The sequence below is a fragment of the Anguilla rostrata genome, chromosome 11 (genome assembly GCF_018555375.3).
Source record: "Anguilla rostrata isolate EN2019 chromosome 11, ASM1855537v3, whole genome shotgun sequence".
Lineage (NCBI taxonomy): Eukaryota > Metazoa > Chordata > Actinopteri > Anguilliformes > Anguillidae > Anguilla > Anguilla rostrata.
In genome coordinates, this window is record NC_057943.1 from 17577756 (window position 1) to 17597796 (window position 20041).

At 42.3% G+C, this 20041-nt stretch overlaps 1 protein-coding gene across 1 annotated transcript; it reads right to left on the bottom strand.

The window, feature by feature from the left end:
• Window positions 1–169: 169 nt before the first annotated feature.
• Window positions 170–5320, bottom strand: si:dkey-72l14.3 (Glyco_hydro_56 domain-containing protein). The gene is made up of 5 exons (XM_064298419.1): window positions 5134–5320; window positions 3408–3970; window positions 2896–3288; window positions 2648–2737; window positions 170–2211 (listed from the first exon to the last, which is right to left on the bottom strand). The coding sequence occupies exons 2-5, from the start codon at window positions 3924–3926 to the stop codon at window positions 1615–1617; spliced, it is 1599 nt and encodes a 532-aa protein (XP_064154489.1). The 5' UTR covers window positions 3927–3970; window positions 5134–5320; the 3' UTR covers window positions 170–1614.
• Window positions 5321–20041: the final 14721 nt, after the last annotated feature.

Consider the following 20041-nt stretch of genomic DNA (forward strand, 5'->3'; position numbering starts at 1 on the left):
CCCAAGTATTAAACTTGGCTTCAAGTTCAAATATGCTTTTATGTTCCTGGGTCATGTCAGAAATTTTCATTTTTTGTGTTTGAACAACGTGAGTCTTTCTTTTTATTACTCCACTATCAACACTTCACCTTCAGTTTTGTATCATGAATAGAGACGGGTCCAGTCAGTGCAGCATTCCAATCAGTTTTATGTTTTTTAAAACATAATGTACAGTGAAGCAAATTCCAGACAGATGCAGTCACAAGTGATTGACATCTTGCTACTGGAAAAGTATGCTGAAAGGCTTTTAAAATTTGGCATTTGCAGCTGAGGGCTTCCTGTCCTTGAAATTTTGATACTCAGCGTTTGATCTGCAGAAATCCACATGACCCGCTTTTGTCCCATGATGACTGGTCACACTCCTTATACTATTGCATTCCTTGTAGGGTCATGGTTAAGTTGTGATTTGCTTCCTTTGCTGGTTATAAACTGATGACTCTGACCATAAAAAACATACCTTCAGCAGTTACAAACCACAATGACTAGACTGCTGGAAATAAACAAGAAGTGGCTAACCGTAGGAATATTGGCATCAAGTGGGGAAAGACATTCACTCACTGGGTGACTGCGTAATATAAAACAAAAATATCCTACATGGTTTAATGTTTCGAAGTGAAATTGGCACAATTTTGGGAGCATCAAACTGAATATTATTTTACTGCCTGTGATTCACCTGGTGTCTGGCATCAGTGCTGAAATTTTGATGTGTGTATTGCACTCTTTCTTATGACCTCTCTGAACATCTTCACATGCCTTGTGTGTAAGACGTGCTCAGAGACGTGCTGGATCAGCGTGGATGTTGGAGAACGAGATGTTGACTGCACCTGGGATACGTGCAGAACTGCGTGGGCCTGCTGGGGGGGTCATCTCCGAGCCCCGTTAGAGCGCTGCAAAGCTATTTTAAATAAAACTAGACATCAAGATCTGTAGATGACATTTACCGTTCTTGCATGTTATCAGTCATAACAGACAAAGCTGAAAATTCAGACGTTTATCACTTATTTCAAACCCACAGCGAACAGCAGATAAAACCTGCGTGTTCCCCTGAAATCTGTCGTTTATCAGGCATTACTCTGGAGATGCACATCTGGAGTGCTTGCTAAGGTTTAGTATTCCCCACGTACATGTCCCACAGTGATCAGAAAAAACCTTGGCTGTAAATAAAAATGAGAAAAACTCAAAACTGCTTAGACCTGAGTAACAGATGCAATCAATACTGTCATTGTGAGTGCGCACTATACAGTGTGCACATAAAATATCAGAGCAGAGGGAAAAGTAGTGAAAGGGTGGAGTAGTATGTGAGTAGAACTGAAAGCACTCCAAACACAGTTGACAATGTTTTCCAAGTAAATAAACAGAATTTCAGTCTCCTAAAATGTGTGCATTTTGTCTGTCAGTCATCAGGCCACCCTGTTCGTGTTCCTGTCAGTTGTTCATCTTTGCATATGTGCAGTTCTGTGTACAAGTGCCAAGGCCCACCGAAGCGCCTGCAACCCTTTGAAAACTGATTGATTTGGCAGGAGAGATGCCTGCTTTCTGTGCTGTTGGATACGTCCTCTCCACTGCTGAGGTCCATCAGGTATAGGCGAGGAAGGGGAGGGCAGACAGCAGCAGAGTGAAAAGGGGAGGAGTTAGGAGCGGGGTGCCCTGGTTTGGGGGAGAAATTGACGGTGCTGCCGTGGGTCCTGATGATGGTTCTGTTGTGGGCCCCACCTCTGTGGGCCCCACCTCAGTAGGCCTCACCTCTGTAGGCCCCACCGCTGTAGGTCCCACCTCTGTAGGCCCCACCACAGTGGGCCCCGCCACAGTGGCCTGTTCAGTCAGCGTTGGAGGCTTCCTGCCCTGCCCATTGGCCAGAGCCAGCGGGGACTCCTCATCGGCGGCAGTGCCCTCCAGGGCCTCGTACCACTGGCACTGGAAGTCGCGGCGCCATGCCTCCAGGTCCTCAGAGGCCAGGTCCCCCACCGCCTGCAGGCCGTCCGGCCCGTCGGACAGCAGCAGGAAGCTGGCGGGGGGCAGGTGCAGGTAGGAGCGGTCCTCCGGGTTCTTCCGCAGGCAGCGCCCACGCCCCTGGCACAGAGCCTCGCCACACAGCCGTGCCGCCGACGTCACGTTTACCGCGTACGGGCCCAGGACCTCGCGCACAAATTCCGCCAACTCCCAGCATGCTTTCTGAGAGCACACAAGGAAGGCTTTTACTGAAACCACACCAGTCATCTGTAAAGTTATCTGTACCAATGTTACCATATAAATATGGTCAGTTGATCAGTTTTAATTTTAATTTTTCTCCTCTAGGGACTGGGCTGGAAACTAGTTTTGAATAAAAATAACACAATGCATCTGCTTTGTATTGCATGGTGCATCAATACTGTATTTTTTGTCCCTTGGAAATAAATTATAAAATGGGAGCACATGCAAGGTGGACATGAATGAGAATGACCGTTATTGTGATATTGTGAAGATGAAGCCGTTAACAATGTGTGGAATTTTTAATGTTCTTCAACTATGAAAATGAATAGTTTTGATGGAGTGATGCATGAATGGCCTGATAGAGATTCAAAGATTTGATATTTGATGGAAAGAGGCAGACAGAGGGATGAAGAGGTACCTGGGTCTTAGCTGAGAAGAATTTGTCCCAGATGATGACTCCAGCCGCCCCCATTGCTGCGCTCTCCCCCATGGTGTTGACCAAGTCGGCCTGAGGGCAAACCAATACGCACATACATAGTCAATGTCTACAGTTTATGAAGAAAGATACCATCAAAATCTACTACTCACGCATAAATGCCCACAGTACTGCCTTGAAATCTCTTACTGCTGTCAGCATGAAGCTCCCTGCCCTCTTTGGACACTCACCTCAGACAGAAACGTATTGGTGGATGTGTAGACGCTTCTGACCAATGGAAAAACAGGAAGGTCGTAAGCGGTACCAGCCAAGGCTGCCACCCGCAGGGCCTCACGGATCTGATTGGAGGCGTACAGTCGTGCCGCTCGAGAGCGCCCCAGGAGTTTGTCCAGCAGGAGGGTGGGGAAGAGGGCAGAGGAACGCTTCCAGAGCCACTGCAGCTGGTCATTCAGGGCCATCTCCGTAGCAGGACAGCGGCCCGTGTAGTTTTCTAACCGCTGGCCGGGGCCGGAGTTGTAACAGCTCGGGTATGGGGCCACGCCCCACAGGACCTGGGGGCGGAGCCTCCTCGCCTCTTGCAGAGTCTCCATCAGAATAGATTGTGCCGCTGCCTCAAAGTCGACCTGAAACAGGAACAGGACCACCATCACGGAGGCTGGCACCGTCACTGGGGAGGCCAGCTCTGCACACAGAAGAGCGACGCGAGACGGGTGTAAAAGTGAGGAGTCTGCGTGACGTTTACCTGCGCCCACTTGTCCACCTCATCAGGGCTCCAGTCAGGGAAGAAACCGCGCAGCAGGGCGCGCGACTCCTGCTGGTAGATCTCCTGTTTGCCGCGGTTACGCCCCCACTGCGACGCCCACTCCTCCCAGCAGATCAGGCCTAGGCCCTGGGCTTCAGCGGAGGGCAGCGCGGCCAGCACGTCGGCCTGTGTCCTCTGCAGGTGCACGTCCAGGCTGGTGTGCTGGGGCAGGCCGCCAGACACCGGCTGATTCTGGGAGTTGTAGAAGGGATAGAGGCCCAGGTTGTCCTCGTAGAAGACGGACACGCGGCCCTCCCTCTCCATCCCGAAAGCGGCGGGGTCCGGGCGTCTGAGGCAGGCCATGTCAGGAATACCCCACAGCACAAGGAAGGGCTGTCCCGGCGGGATAGGGCTGCGTGCTGGCTGCAGGGGGCCTGCTGACCCCGGGGACATTAGGATGACCCCACAGAGCAGCGAGAGCAGCAGGGCTCCACCCCACCCTGCCTCCCTCACAGCCATGGGGGGCCTCAGGGGCTCACTCCACCCCACACCACACCCTCTTTCTGAAACACACAATTTTAACAAGCACACCTCTCATTACAGTACATCACTGCATCTCATATGAGAACCCATCTAGAGTTTGGTATTAAGTAAATTATCATTGTGATGTATACCATTATTGTAATGAACCCAGGGTTAGGTTGTCGGTTTATTATACATGGTGTGGTCTCTGATTATCACTAATGTTTTCATATGGTTTTGACCTTTGCTGTTTTATCTCAAGGTCTATTGATGTTTGATAATCAGTAAGCACTCGATAAGCTGATAACATCTTGTTGTGTCATTTTCTAAGTAAGTCTGCTCTCAACATTCAGCAGTTCATCCAGTCTTAATCCTGCATTCAAACACTATGGTCAAACAATTAGTAATTTGAGCAGAATCTATCAACACTAAAAAGCTTTGTGAGATTTATTAGTGCTGTCCACTTAAGACTCTACTTCTGCCTAGTCCTTGTGAATGTACCTTTATCACAACCAGGGTGGGTACATCAACTTTTGGACAAGACATTTCAGCAACTCCTAATTTGTGTATCCTTTCAGTGAGTAATACATATTAAAACCATTACCACGTGTGAACAAATACTACATTAGCAATGACACATAATGATGTGTAATGATACAGAAATAATAGTGTTTGATTTGCACTAAGAACACATGTATACAAACATGCTTAATAAAATATGACACGAGCATCAGAGTCTGTGCATTTTTTATATTAAATAATAGTCAGATTTCTCTGGAAAAAAACAAACAAACTGATATGTCTTAAGCTTCATTTCACTCTTCAGATCTCTTGAAATTGTGTCTTTTTTCTGCGAGAGAAAAATCCTGTTGATTTAACATGTCATGTCTTGCATGTTTTGTTTTCAGTTTTTGATATTAATATTAAATTACCAAGAAAAGGTTACGCTCTTGGCATCAGCTGTTAGACCTATTCTCTACCTTATGATCTCTCTTGTTTGAAGGACTCAAATGGAAGCACATAAAAATGATGACTTAATTTCCTCTTTGACCCTTTTATGAGCATCTCGTGACAAACCCGGCCTGTACTGTCTAATCTTAAAGCAGTGGAAAATCCAGTATTGAAAAGGAGGAAGTGCCGCAGTGCTGTTTGTGTTAGGCCTGGGGCTATGAGGAAGAATCACAGCTCACAAGATCAGACTTACCTTTGCATCTGTACGTCAGCTCAGAGATTTTGCTTGCAGTGGTCCAGGCAGAACTTTGTACAGGAGAAGGTGGAACTTAAAACACTCTGTCTTACCATCAGGAGAGAGAAAGCATCTATGAGAGGAGAGGAAGAGAGGAAGAGGCGTGTAGGAGTGACAAAGTGACAAACAGAGTAAAGCTTCTTCACCTCCACTGAGGTAATCTGTGAGTAATCGGGGTCAGCAGTGAGAACACTGCTCACATGACTGGAATGCCAATAATCCCATAATCCACCACTGCTGTACTGCATAATCCACCTCTCTCTTCCTCTCTTTTCTCTGTCCAGACAGGGCATACCTGTGTTCTCTCCTAGTACCATCTCCCTTTATGTGTGTTTGGCCCTCCCCTCTCGCCATTATAGCAGACCCCTGCCTATAGCAGCAATCTCCTTGCCTCTCTCATGCACTCTCTGGTTCAATGTTCATGAAATCAAAATCAGTTCACCAGATTAGAAAGGTCAACAGAAATTCACAGGTCTTACAGAATAAACAAAATAAGACAAAAATAAATAAATAAAAAACATTCCATAATGTAATTACACAATACAGAATTGTAAAAACACAATCCACGATTGTATTTGCATATGTAACCACAAAGAGGACAAAGACAAATATAAACTAGAACCTGTGTATATAAATTCCACAGTGTTTAAGTATGTGTGCATTCTCGTATGTGTGCTGTGTGTGTGGTTATGTGTTTGTGTGTGTGTGTGTGTGTGTGTGTGTTTGTGTTTGTAAAGTAGTTTAGATGTGTGTAAGGGCAATGTGCGTGTTCCGGAAATGAGATTATCTGGCAGTGGAATCCGGGGTGAAAGCAGAGAGCAGGGACTTGCTCGTGACCCTATTAACCTTAGCGACAGCTCAACGGGCACTTCAAGCTGGTCTGGGCAGGATGTGGTTAAGAGGGGAGGACAAGAGCAGACAAGAATATGATACAAATTGAGTGTAATTGTATTAACTTTTGTGACTACTCTGTTGGATGGCTGCAGCCCAAACTTTTGTAACATAACACAGATTCAATGTTACGATTTATAATGGAGCTTTTTCTCTTTAGCTCAATTTAATACCAATGTTAATCACAGGGAACGTAACAGCAAATTCATTTTAAGGCGTAGCAAGCTGTTACTGCACCCTCTTGTGGCAATAATAGGTTGAACACCCTTTCAGTATCTGAGCTCTTCGAGAGGCCAATGGGCTTGAATTTCTCCCCTGCAGTTTCAAGGGTGACGGTTACCAAGGAGGCCAGGGAGGGTGGAATTGTGTGAATGATGGGGATATGATAAGATCAAAATAGTTTATTTTTAAAGAGCGATCCAGTATGCTCTAGAGTCTAGACAGCACATACTGGAATTATATGTAGAAGATTTTGACATTATGTGTGCACCACGAGTGCCCGATAGCGCCCCCTGCTACAGTGAAAAGGATGAGATAAAAGTGACGCTACCACTCCAGGAGCATCTGCATAGCAAAATTATGCTACCAAATCCAAAACATCACTTCACTAACAGCCATTAATATTGAACATTAATAGAACACATCAGCCTTTACCAAAAGAAAAGATTTGAAATCATAATTATCACTTGAAAGTAATACTAATAAAAGTAATACTAGTTTTAAGTGATAATTAAAAAGTAATCATTTATTAATAATCATATTTTGTTATAACAGATAGAACAGATTTTAAAATTCCCTATGCCTCATTACTTTCCTTACTTTAATGTTGCCATGTATTGTGAATTCCAGGTATAAAATGAAATATGTATGCATTTTTGGAGAGAAGGGGGTCAGCCTGAAAAAGTGGGCTTCCGTTTTTTGACCTCCAAAATGATCTGGGGAAATAGAGAGTATGAATAAACCAGGGGAGGAGGACCAGCTCCGGACAGGGCAGCCAGTCACCAGCACTTTCCTGGACAGGCCCAACTGGGTAACTCCACCTCCTTATGAATGGCTGGCTGGTGCTTCCTGTGAGTGATGGGCAGAAAGCCTTTGGGCTGTAGAGCTGAGTGGAGTTGGCAGGCTGAACCCTTCTCCTAGAAGGGGCAAAGATTTGGGCCCCAGCTGCAGGCTGACTCCCTGAGGCCCAGGAACAATGTCCACCCTGTACTCCTCCCCCTCCCAATATTCCCTTGGCTTTGAACTAGACCCACTAATCCCCAGCACTCTTCAGGTGGCTTGTCCCTGGTGGCAAGCAGGGAAGTTGGAACAGGATGACAATAGGGCTGTTGAACATGGCACGAAACCGGAAAGGCCCTACAAAGGGTGGTGGGGGGCTCTGAGAGTGACACATTCACTTGGGACAATGCGGTCTGGCAGCTGGGGGCAGAGCATAAAGATGAGGGGCGGAGCCAGAAAAACCTGCTTTGATCTCTGTCTTTTTAAAAAGAGGATAAATGGAATTAGAAGAACTGGCTAGGGTTGGGGGGGTCTTGGGTGCTGGTGGTGGTTGTGGTGGGGGAAGGGGGTGTGTAAGGGGCCCTGGGGAAGGCCAGGGGTAGATCCTGAATCCTCTTCTTGGGGGTGTCTGTCTGCTGGAGCAAAGACTGTGGCAGCAGAGGGAAAATCCGGCCTTGGAATTTACAAATGAAAGAACACAGGTTTTTTTTTAATGCGATTAAAATTTTCCATTTCACTGCTCCTCCCTCAGACAGGCTGTAAAACCCTGTCTTCTTCAAAGGGGTGGGGGGGGGGCAGGGGGTTTAGAGAGGGTAAAGACTGGACACAGTGAATGTGCACAAAAGGGAGATGCCGATGTCTCTGGGCATGGGGGCTCTGAAACATTGAGGTGCTGGCGTAAGGTGAACTACAGGTGATCAGAGGTTACTGCTTGAATGAGGGTTTTAGTGGTAATACAGGCGTGCAGGGGGTAGAGCTGGGGTCAATGGGGGGGCGGGGTGTTCTGGTACTGGGGGTGAGTGTCGATATAAGGGCTGCAGGGATATTTTCTGTTTTTTATACGTTTCTGAAATCTGCCGCATATTCCAACATGTTTCTATAACTTTGCTTGCCTAGATAAGCACCGAAGTAAAAGAAAACAGCAAAGATATTTTATTAGGAAGGTCAATTGTTAATTGTTGATAAAGAGCAATAAAAACAACAAAAACAATAGGCATGCATGCAGAGTAAAGAATATCTGCATATTATGAGTCAGTGTACAGCAATACAAAGCATGCAGCTTCATCACTCAACTCAGATGAATACATCTCTGGCCCCGAGTTCAAAACATGCATGATAAATTTCGACCAGCAAATTATTCTGTTATTTTACACCAGCAACACGGTCAGCTGCCTTACATATCCAGTCAAATCAGTGCAGAGATACATAATGGCATGCCTCTCAGCATGCCATTATGGTTGGAGGGAAATCAAAGGCTGACGCCTGCCCAAATTGATTCTATTTTTTCAACCAATAAACTGGTATGGTTGTGAACAACAGCTTTGTAACTATTTTTCAGGTAAAATAAAAGCTTTCTTTTCTCCGAGCTGTATTGTTTGATTTTTTTCAACTACTATATGATTTTGTGACTATTAAAAACTATTTGCGCTATTGATGTAGCTAGACATACTTACGGTTCCAACCATATATTATCGTCTTGCAGCTTAAAATGATTTTTGTTTATTAAGACATCCATGTATATTCACTTGTTAAACAGAACTATCTAGGACAATTTGTGAGGCTTAGTGTAATATCTTCCCAATTAGGTACCCAATTTATACAGCACAGGAGAGATTTAACATTTTGGCATAGCAATTTACTAAAGACTGCAACAGCATCCCAATAGGAGCATGCCCCCATGGGCCCAGATCACAGTGTTCAAACCACATGTTGCCCTTCATTAACATGTAGTTGTTCTCAAGCTTCTTGTGATCATTTAGTTCATTTCACTCCCTGACCTGGTTTCCATGGAGACCACAGATAATGGGGTGATGGGGGAGGGAGTGGAATTAGGGCTGGGTTGTTTTGCTACTTGGAGATACGTGGGGAAAATGAAGGGGGGGTGGGGGTGGGGGCTGGGCGGTCAGTGTAAAGGTAGCAGACACTGCTCAAGGCCTATTTTAAGGTTTAAAGTTTGTTGGTAAATGTAGGGCTAATGTTGAAGTCAGTACAGGATTATGGAAGTTATTTTGCTGTGGTTAGTGTAGGATCAGTCGAGGAGGGTGGAGGTCAATAGTTTCTTTAGCAAGGATGGGGGTAGTATAAGGGTTAGTGCAGGGGTTAGCACATGGGTTACAGTAAGATTCAGAGGGGCAGTAACAGGTAGAGTGAATATGTGGTACATTTTCACAGTGGAAAATTACTGGACTAGACTAACTGGATTTCTTGTCTGAACTTTAGATTTCATGCTCGAGGAAGCATGTCCTTTCTCAGAGGAGGGAAAGAGGTGGTAGCTGTCAGTCAGAAGTGATGCAGACTTCCTGCTTGTTTCAATTGCCATGAGAAAAAAGGCTAAAACAGAAAGCAGTTATAGTGTCAGACTGGTTTATTTTTACATCTCTCTTTCATATCCTCTTATTCTCATCACCTGTAAATGTAGGCACGAGGGGTGTAGAAAACCTGTGCCAACACCCACATCGTGCAATCATGGCACCAGGGTCCACTTCCTATAAAGCTCTCTCTGTGTGTAAATACATTCCTGAAGCTGCTGACCCGTGTTCTGCAGGTTACCCTGACAACTACTCCTTCCCCATGGTGACCACTCCTTCCCTGAAGTACAGCCCCAAGCTGCATAAGCCAGATGACCAAATCTATTTTTCATTAATTCTCTTAGAGTTATGTTTCCCAAGAGAAAAATATATACTGGTAAATCTGGCATCTTTTTGTTTTGCTCTCAGGATTTGAATTATGTCAATACAAACTGTTTGATACATTATAAACAACCATGATTAAACCTTTAAAAAGAAATGTATCTGACCAGAATCAAACTTACACATCAAATCTACATATCTGAAGCCACAGAATATCCCAAAAATGCCTTGGACTGCTGAATCCTATTTTGAGGACTCCTACAGAACTAAAACAAAGGTCCGTCAAGTGCTATTATCAAATTGTCTGCTCGAAGTACAACAGGTTGGCTTCATGTCCTGCCAATATTAGTATTAATTCCAGGTCAGTTCAAATTCTTATTATAATCAGCTAAAAAGAAAATTTAGGCTGTGCCTCAGGACTGCAAATATTAAGCAGAATAAAATTCTCTGCGCTCTAGTCAGTAAACTCCTCCTTTGGCTTTGGTTCAGCAGCTGTCCTGCTGCAGTCACATTCAATAGTCACAGTTCGGAGAAATCACAGTCAGGAACAAAAAAAAAACTAATTCGTTACACCCCTGCCCTCTTTTCCTATCCCTGACAGACCCTTTCCTCTCAACAAGGGTGACAGCAGCACTTCAATGGGGGAAGTGCTTTTGATCAGTGACTCAGTCCTCACACATATTAATGTTGATTCTTCAACCTTGGTGTTGTAATACTTTTTGATTATAGCCTTAGGAAAACATAAGTGTTTATTGTCCTTAATCATGTGAAATAACTTCCTGTTCAGCTCATTGAATATCATACTGAATTATTAACTGCAATCATCTCAAAACCTTTCAGACTAGTTACAATAAGTTCTCTAATAAAGGAGGTCAATTCAGGGTCATTTCAATCCAAAAGGTCAATTGAAATACCTTAGAGAAAGCGGTGGTAGATTATGGACAATGCTCCTATTAAAGTTAGAAGGGGCATACTTTTCACATCTGACTTGGAGGCTAGCTTTTTATAATCCTTCTTCTAAGCTTTTTTAAATGCTTATTTTTTTGTAAATGAACTATTGTACATGAATGTTTTATATAAACTAGAAACCTTGTTGTTAAACCAAAAGTAAACAAGTTATTGGTTTTATTAATTATCTTTTAAAATGGTTTTGACCCCTAAAGAAAAAAAAAAATGGTGTCAAACTGGTATCAAACAAGGCTTGAGTTTACAAACCATGCTTTTTTGTTGATATATGCCACATTTAAAAAATCAAGGGCATAGCATACTATTTTCACTTCTGTGTAAATGTACTGTACTGTTCTGTGTATACAGCGGAAGGCCAGATGGAAGATTACCATGTTGCATATTAAAAGCATCCCTCAGGGGCTGATGGGTATGAACTGTAAAATGTCAGACCTTGTTTTTCAATTTGGACAAAATGGAGACTGTGTTAGCATGTCCTAGAAAGCATCACAGTTCTTATGCTTCCAGTCCCAGAAATATGCATATCAAGCCATGAATTTATTTTACTGATAGAAAACTCGGCAACTATTGTGCTTCTCTGTCAGGCAGTCTAAACTTCCTGAACCTGTCATCATGTTGCTGGCTGCCTCTGGGGTATGGCTTGCAAAATACGGAATTGATTTTTGTCTTAAAGGAGTAATATAACATGCATCATTTCAAGTCCTCTGTGTGAACCAATGGTGGGGACAACAGGAATTGTGAAGGATGCAGAGGAAGGTCTGGGAAGCAACAAAGTCCAAATTTACAATTTTATAACCAATTTTCAGACAGTGATAATACTGTAGTTGTTATTTGCCTTGGAAATCAAATGCCTTTATTATCCAATTATGGATAATGATGGTTAAATTCTGGTAGTGGGTGATGATTGACACTGATTAAACTTATTGGCTGGATTACTTATTCATTCATTAGTCATTTGGATTCGGCATCTGGGTTGTAAAAATTTCAGCCATTGGTTTTTTTGAGAATTAAAAAATTGGAATTAAAAGAGGTAGCGTCAAAAGCAGACATCTCATGTTTAATCTATCTATCAATGCACACTGATAGTTGTCTGCAATGTATGATACACATAGTTTCCACTTCCACAAAAATATGAATGAGAAACCTTTCATGTAAGATACAATGCTTAAAAAAACTGGAGTGCCTGACAGGCAAGGACTTTGGACAGTGGAGACTATTTCATTTGTGTTTTCCAACCACCTTATTGAACTGCTGATACATTTTTTGGTTCAAAAGTTTAGTTCCTGTCATGTGCATAGGTTCAGTAAAAAAAAAAGTTATACATTTGATTAACTAGAAAAGCTATACAAAATGCATATTTATACTAATCTCTTAAAACAAAACAGCCCCCAGAATTCTACCATTGCCAATGTCCATGTCTAGAGCTCAAATGAGCTGCATCTAGTGCTAAACTTTTTTATTGACTTTGTGGTCAAAGCTCTGACTGCTGTGTTCCAGGGATTCTGTTGAAAAGTATGCTTTCTCCCTCACCTCTCTCCCAGTCTCTGCCCAAGCTACTTCCCATCATATAGTGTGTAGCGACCTTTCTTCCCTCAAGACCGATGGTGTGTGTTGCGGGAGCATATTTAAGAGTGACAAATGCAAATATAGCATTCACATTTGCAACGCTGAACTGAACTTCTGAGTGGCCAAGCCAATGTTGCATTTTTGAAGAATTCAATTGTAAGAAAAAAAGAGAGAGAAAGAGAAAGACTGAAAGGGGATAATGATTATGATGGTGAAGAGTACTGGGAAAATAAAGATGTTTACTGCATTCCAACTCCCTGTTGTAGCCATGGTGACCTGACTACAACAGGGAGTTGGGGGGGGGTCTCTATATAAAAATCCCCTTATCTTCACACTGAAGTTTTCAGTTGCAGACTCAGCCTCGTTCTTCTAAAACTGTCCAATTTCATTAAATGATTGGGAGGAGGGGAGAGGGTTCAAGGGAAAATTGAGGGCCTGGTATATAAAGAAACTGCAAAACAGTGGCAAAACAGTGCCAAAAAACTGATTAGATGATTAGGAGATTAGAAGAGGTTGAGACAGAGGTGCACTTTCTAATTCAGTGCAATAACTGTTCGCAAGTCAGGCAAACAGTTATCTCCCAGATTACTGCAAAAGATGGACACTCTACCCTCCATTTCAACTGTCTATAACAAGAGTGTCAACTCCAGTCCTGGAGGTTCGAAGTGTCTGCTGGTTTCCGGTGCATTTCCTCCAATTAGTCATTGATTGGTGTCCACACACCTTGTTCTCAAAGCCTTGAATGGCCACTGATTGAAAGGAAACCACAAATACCTGTATAAACTGTGGCCCTCCAGGACTCGAGTTTGATACCCCTGTTCTACACCATTGTGCCATTGCTGCAGTATAGTAATCTAGAACACAAAAGAGAGGGAGTAACAGGGGATAATTTAACTCTGTGTTGTTAGTCATTATCTAATTATAAAGTGTGATTTCAGTGTAGTTTTTTCTTACCACTATTTGTATTACTGGAAATAATAATGATTTGAATAGCTCATTTGGCAATATTTGAATGCATTTAGAAGAAAATTGTTATGGAAAAGAAGATGAGAAAGAGGAGATAGGTCACATCCTCTGTTCGATCTGTGGAAAAAAATACTTTGCAAAGGAAAAAAATAATAGTTAATTTCTGACTGTAAAAATTATTTGTCCTAAAATGTGCTATGGAAGCTCATTCCCACATTCCAGCTCCTAACATGCTACCATGCCCCAGTCCCTCCTGTCAGTGTCTGAGTAATGCTTAATGCTGGCACGGTATGTATGGAACTGCAAAGGTATGTACTGGGGCATTTGTATAGTGCTATGTAAATTAATGTGCATTGCTATGTTTGTTGGTTGGCTATATGTATTGGTGAGCAGTGCCATGTGTGTTGGTATGTGTACTGGTGGCAGTGCATGGTGTGTATGTGGAAGGATGTAGCTCTGTTAGCAGTACTGTTGCTGATTCAGGGGTTCTGGAAGCTACTGCTGGGTAAGAGAGGGAGAATGGGAGGGGGAGGGGGGCATAGGCCCTCTGGTCAGGGAGAATGGCCTGCTTTTGTGTACCCAAATCCCCATGAATCAGCTGCCCATTGTGGCTCCTTTCAGGACACTGGTCAGAGAGCTGAGAGAGGATTTCTGATAGAGGCCTCTCTCATCAGATGAGATGACTAGCATGGTTTTTCTATTTTCTTTTTGTTCTTTCAATTTTGTTGTGTCCTATGTCTGACCTCTGACCCCCAACAGCCCTTGTCTAAGCACAGCACAGGTGGGAGAATCACAATGTTGAATACTATCACTTGTGGAATACTGAATTGTTGGCTCAACTGGAAAACAGAGGTGACTGAAAATATCTCCCCAAAAGTGTTTCAGCCATGATAGTGATGCATAGGAGAATCAGACAAGATGTCTCTGGCTACTCGTTTTTCACAAAGTAATAAAAGGACACTTAAATCACTTATATGGTTTCTCTGAATTCTATTACAAAGTTATAGCTCACTTTATAGTCATTATAAATAATGCTGGGTAGCCTGCTAACCTCCTGTGGACTGAGCAGACAGTAGTGTTCACATTGCGAGTGGAGAGCAGTGAAAAATGCAACCCTACTTCAGCCATGTCAAAGGGAAAAAATTCTACATATTTCTTTAACACGAGGAGCTTCTTGTGTCTGAACAGTGTTACCTCACTTTACTTTGTTAGAGAAACTAGTTCATGTAGAACCTATATGGATCTTGGTGCTGCTTCATGTAAAGAGAACCAATATAAGCAGGCACACACACATGCGCGCATGTTCTATAGCGCGCTCTCTCTCTATCCTCGCACACACAGAATGAAAGTGCTTTCTGGCGGTATTTGAAAAGGGAAAAAAGTCCTATTCAGCTGCAATCCCCCTTTATTAGCACGCGTCTCTGGGCCGCACAAAGCCCCAGTAACGGAGGTGGTCTCGTGCTCAGGTACGATGTCCTTTTGATTCCCCGTGCTCGCCTTCTATTGGCTCGCCAGCACTGTAGGCTTTTGTTCTCACCCTCCCTCTTTCTCCCAGTCTGTGTGAGTGAATGGAAAAAGACACAGCTGGGACGCACCATACGGACTTCTATTGCGCTGTTGCTCAGCGGGTCAACCTTGCCGAGTCCGTACCAAGAGCACGCTGATTTCCACCTGCTGGCTGTAAACTCCGCTCCTCCGCTCCGTTTAATCTGTCCCGAGGCTCTGCGGGGACCAGACGGCGGCCCCTCTCCCTTCCGCGGGTGCAGAGAGGCTGAAAGCTACGATACCGTCTAAGGACGGGTTCGATATGACGGTCGGTGATCTGTTTTAATATATCAGGTTCCTCTTCAGTGTATTTTAAGTATACTATCCAGCTGCTGCGATGTTGTAGCCCATGCACATTTCAGGGTCTTGGAAAAAAATACATCGATGTATGAAGAAGGCGTATGCCATATACTATGGCACTGGAACCACAGTCGACACTTGGCATGTTTATACTCGATTTGTCTACATTCGTAATGGAATTAAATGTTATTTAAAAACATTTTTTCGTCATGAGGAGGGGGTTCACCCAATTTATTTTGCAGTCTTTGTTAATCTTGACTCTTGCCGACTCAACATTGTGAAATTATGGGAAACCTGCGGACAAATGCAGTGTGTAAGCAGTTATTTAAATATTTTTGTTTCATTTAAAATGTACAGTTTTCTTCTAGTTTTAATTTTTAAAAGAGCAATCATAGGCTATTCCACAGGACTGTTGTGGCAAGTTAACTGGAAACCCTGTTTGTTCCAGTCAGCTGTAAGTTTATGATCGGGGGTAGGGAGGGGGCGGATCCCGAAAATAATGATACTATTTGATACTACTAAGGGCTATCTTTAGCCTGTTGATAACTACTTTACCATCCTTTATACTCAATGCATTAAGCCATTTTGCAACTCTCGCCTGTAGGCTGAATTGAATCGAAGTTGCGTTAGTCTGGTTTTGTTTTGGTGTTTCGCAGTTTTAACTAAGTGCATCCTGCGATGTAAGGTTGACCGGCGCTGTGTAATTCAGAATCCAAAGCAGGAAGAGTCCACTGTGACCTGGCCTCAAGCTGGTCATCAGAACTCATATTGCTCCTCCCACCCTTGGGTGCATGCATATGACGGTTTCTAGTAAGGCCCCTTATGTATCTGGTTTCTTTCAGATAGTTTACTCTTAGTGTCAGGGAACCAAAAGGTTTTGTTATTCTTATACGGGGGGATTCATTTCGGATATCTACCAATTCTAACTGTATTTTCATTGAGAATTGAAGTTACTGTCCATACAGGTCAACAGTATGTATGGAAATAAAGTCAAACCCATTTCTTAAGTAATTTAAGATATGGAAAAACATTGATTGATGGTAATGAGGGTGACAGTGGTGCGGCAAAAAGCAACCAAGCTGCCAAGACACATTAATTTGTGGTACTTGCCACTGTTTGATGAATCCTCAGTAAAACTGCATTTCCTCCCATCTCCACTATGGGGCTTCAGAGCTCCACAGAGCTAAGCTGAGTACGGTGTCACACTACGGTTGTGAACCAGCAGGCCACTCTGTTGTCCGACCACTGCTCTACACTGCAGCATCACTAGTTCTTAATTCTGTCGTGCTTACCTCTGCTCTGTGCCAAAGATCTTTGGTATGTCTAAGGGTGTGTGTTTTTGGGGTAGAAGCCACTAATGAGGTGCAGAGCATCTTACAAAATGAATTAATTACAGTGATTTGTTGGTACCAAATTAACATGTTGTTAATTACAGGTTAATATTGCCTAATTAAACATCATACAGAAAACACACCTATTGCTGCATCCTCAAGTACTGAACGCTTGCACCAGTTGATCTCAGTCTGCAACCTCAAGCTTTCACAGGATGAAGTTATTCATGTGAAGAAATAAAAACATGTCTACATGTTGGGTGATTACATTTTGATTGAAAATATAAAATCCTCTCCACGCTCATTGCACTGTATGGCTTTATATTCCTATCTGATTATCCTGAGGGTTCATATAGGGATGGAAGCCATGCAGTGCGATGTGTCCCCGTCATCCTCAGAGACTATGGGGTGGACCTGGTGTCAGCTGTAACCCCTGCAGGCCCCTACACCAGACAGGACCCGCCATTACACTACCCTATCTCAAACAACCCTACAGTGCTACAGGAAGTCTGTCTGAAGCTGTGACCTGGATCTGTTTGCAGACAATTTTCTGAAGCAGTACCTCTACAACACAGCCAACCATACATCCATCTCAGAAGATGAAAGTTCATCAAACTCTATCATTAGCAGTTATTTGTGTGGGGCTACAATTAAGACATTGACCATTAATAAAACTGTTATTGCGATCTTTCATAGATTGTTGAAGGTCAAATATTGAAGTGCATTGTACTCATTGAGTTTCACCTAGGGGATGGTAGAATCTACCTTTAAACTGATAATGACCCTGAACCTTTTTTGTACGAATAACGAGATTTTCAGATTAAGTCAGAATGACCCATCAGCAGCCGATTTCTTTTTATGCATTTGTGTCTAATGCTGTATTATAATTGATCAGATATTGGTTTATAACTTCAAGCCATTTTAATGTTATGAGTGAACTAATTACAGGAGTCAGAACTTCCAGCAGTACACTAGTAGTCAAAACAGGCTTGCAAGCCAGGCTTTTAAAAATATCCTTGTAGACATAAAATAACAGTTTGCCATCTGAAAATGAGGCTTTAGTCAGAAATAATAAAAAAGCAGATTCAGGGAGATTATCTAATAAAGGTAAGTTATATACCCCTATGAGGCTCACTGGAAACTAGTGAAGATGTCTGGGGAATTTTCTACTAAAAGCCTGCTGAAAAAGGTAGGGGCTCACCTGGTGGCAGTAAGAAGGTCGTGGAGCCAGCTGCTACATCCCTGGATCTGGTGTTCAGTACCTGGATTATCTATCATATGTGGGCAGGTGCACAAGAGCAACAGTTATGACATGGAACTGAAGACTTGTGAGATGCATCTTTCCTGACATACTGTGGTTACACCTTAAACCCATATTTTTTAGCTGTGTTGTGTAAATCAGTTATAAAAAAATGAACGATCAAAAGATTATCCAATGTAAGTGCATCTGCTAAACAAAATGCATTAATTTAGTTTATTTAATGGTAAATGTAATTCCTAGGGTTGAGTAATGGCTAACAACCCGAGAAAGCCAACATTTTGGTCTAGTATGCATGTAGCATATGCTAAGAATACCAAATCGTTATACTTTTTGTTCTGCAGTATATGTGTAAAGTTTGAAAGTGTCTGAGCCTTGTGTGCTGTTAAAGTATGGCACCAGTACAAGAACACTCAAATATAACAAGTACTTGTCAGATCAGTTATGACCCTTGATCAATGTGCACAGACCTATGACTGTAGACTTTTTAACTGGTTTCCTTACCCCAGAGGTTTGCTGCTGGGATGGCCAATAAAGCTCATCCCATATATGTTTATTATGCCCAGAGTCCTTTACCTTTGATATGAAAAAATTGTAATGATAAAGTCACCGACAATAAAATGGATTGCTAATCAAAGTCATTGAATACTTATCTTGTTTCTTGGATGTTTATTTTCCTTTTTCACTGACAAATAGTGTTGCTAAGACATTGCCACTTCACTGCATTTGATAATTTACTGGTGTAAGGCTTAGTGAATTAAATGCATATTGAATTTATTGTAATAATGTATTGTAATAATGTATTGTAATTTTTTAATAATAAAGGTGTAATGTTAATTTTTTAAATGTACAAGTTAATAAGACAGAAGGAAAATGTAATTAAGCTACATATGTGCATGTTTAAGCTCAGTCAGTACAGAATAAAGGATCACTCCCATGAAGGCTGTTCATTTTTATAACTTTCATTCATGTTGCAGAGTCATTTTTCAATTTCAGTACATGTGCGCTCCATATTCAATTCCAAACCCTTGGCACAATGCTCTCAATGCAGTTGATATTGCAATGAAATTGGGAACTTTAATAAAATGGTACAGAGCCATAATTTTCAACAAAATAAAAATTCCCTACTGTGGAGCTACCAACTGGGCAGACATGATGATCTTCTGGTGAGGGACATCTGTGTTCAGGCCAGGCTTAAAGACCTATGATTCCACCCTACCAGCATCCTTGTTTTTCCTGCAGATGTTCATGAGAATGGGTTGACAACCTTTCTGGGCTGCCAACAGACCATGCCACTGGACGACGCTAAGATGCAGTACACCTCCTCTTATGCACATCTGTACTTTCCTAATACTAAAAAAAAACTTGCAATAATGATTCAAATGATTGAATTATTGAGTTTCCGTTTAGATGGCTCGTAAAGATGCAGCATTGCTTGGTTTAAGCGCAAAATTAAATTAGCTAGACCATTATTGTATATGTTCAGTTGATCTGTGGCACTTCTTAAACAGTAATTTTATCAACAACAAAAAAATAAAAAATAAAAATATGTTATCCTGGTGTGCCGGGTAAATGCCAGGGGTTAATTTAAATACAGTATAAACAGATATTTTCTTACATTTTCTGCTTACATTCTTAAAAATGTATGATTTAAATTATGACGGATGCAACGGTCATGTCGTTGTACCGAGCCTATATGTTTCATTAAAGATTAAAGTTTCATAATTACGTACATTAGCTTGTTTTATTAGTTGGCATGGTGATGATGATGGTCATAAATTGGAAGGGTTACAGAACAAAGCCTTGGTTGATTCAATGCTTAAGCAGCTGCCATAGAAGTAGGCTACGCTGTAAGTGCTAGATCTGATAATAACGCACAGTGAACTTCCCAGACTATCCTCCAAAATAACTGAGAGATTGACACTCGTATATTTATATGGCATATGTCTAATACCATTCATATGCACACTTGTACCACTCAGTGGAGCAAATGCAATCCACCATACTTGAATTCTTCGCAGGTAAATATAAGGACAAAGAGAAAGAATACGGGTGAAATCTCTCAAAAAGAAGCATTGCAATTGTCATTCAATTATACTTTGTGATCATGACTAATTTTCAGAACGCTAGATAAATATCACTGATCATTCCTGTGAAATATTTAAATATAGTGACATGAAATGACAAATCTCATT

Coding starts and splice junctions, on each gene's coding strand:
- si:dkey-72l14.3 (XM_064298419.1), bottom strand. CDS start 3,926: ATGGCTGTGAGGGAGGCAGGGTGGGGTGGAGCCCTGCTGCTCTCGCTG. Junction 3,289..3,407: donor AGGTGGACAAGTGGGCGCAG/GTAAACGTCACG, acceptor TTCCTGTTTCAG/GTCGACTTTGAGGCAGCGGC. Junction 2,738..2,895: donor CCAATACGTTTCTGTCTGAG/GTGAGTGTCCAA, acceptor GTTTGCCCTCAG/GCCGACTTGGTCAACACCAT.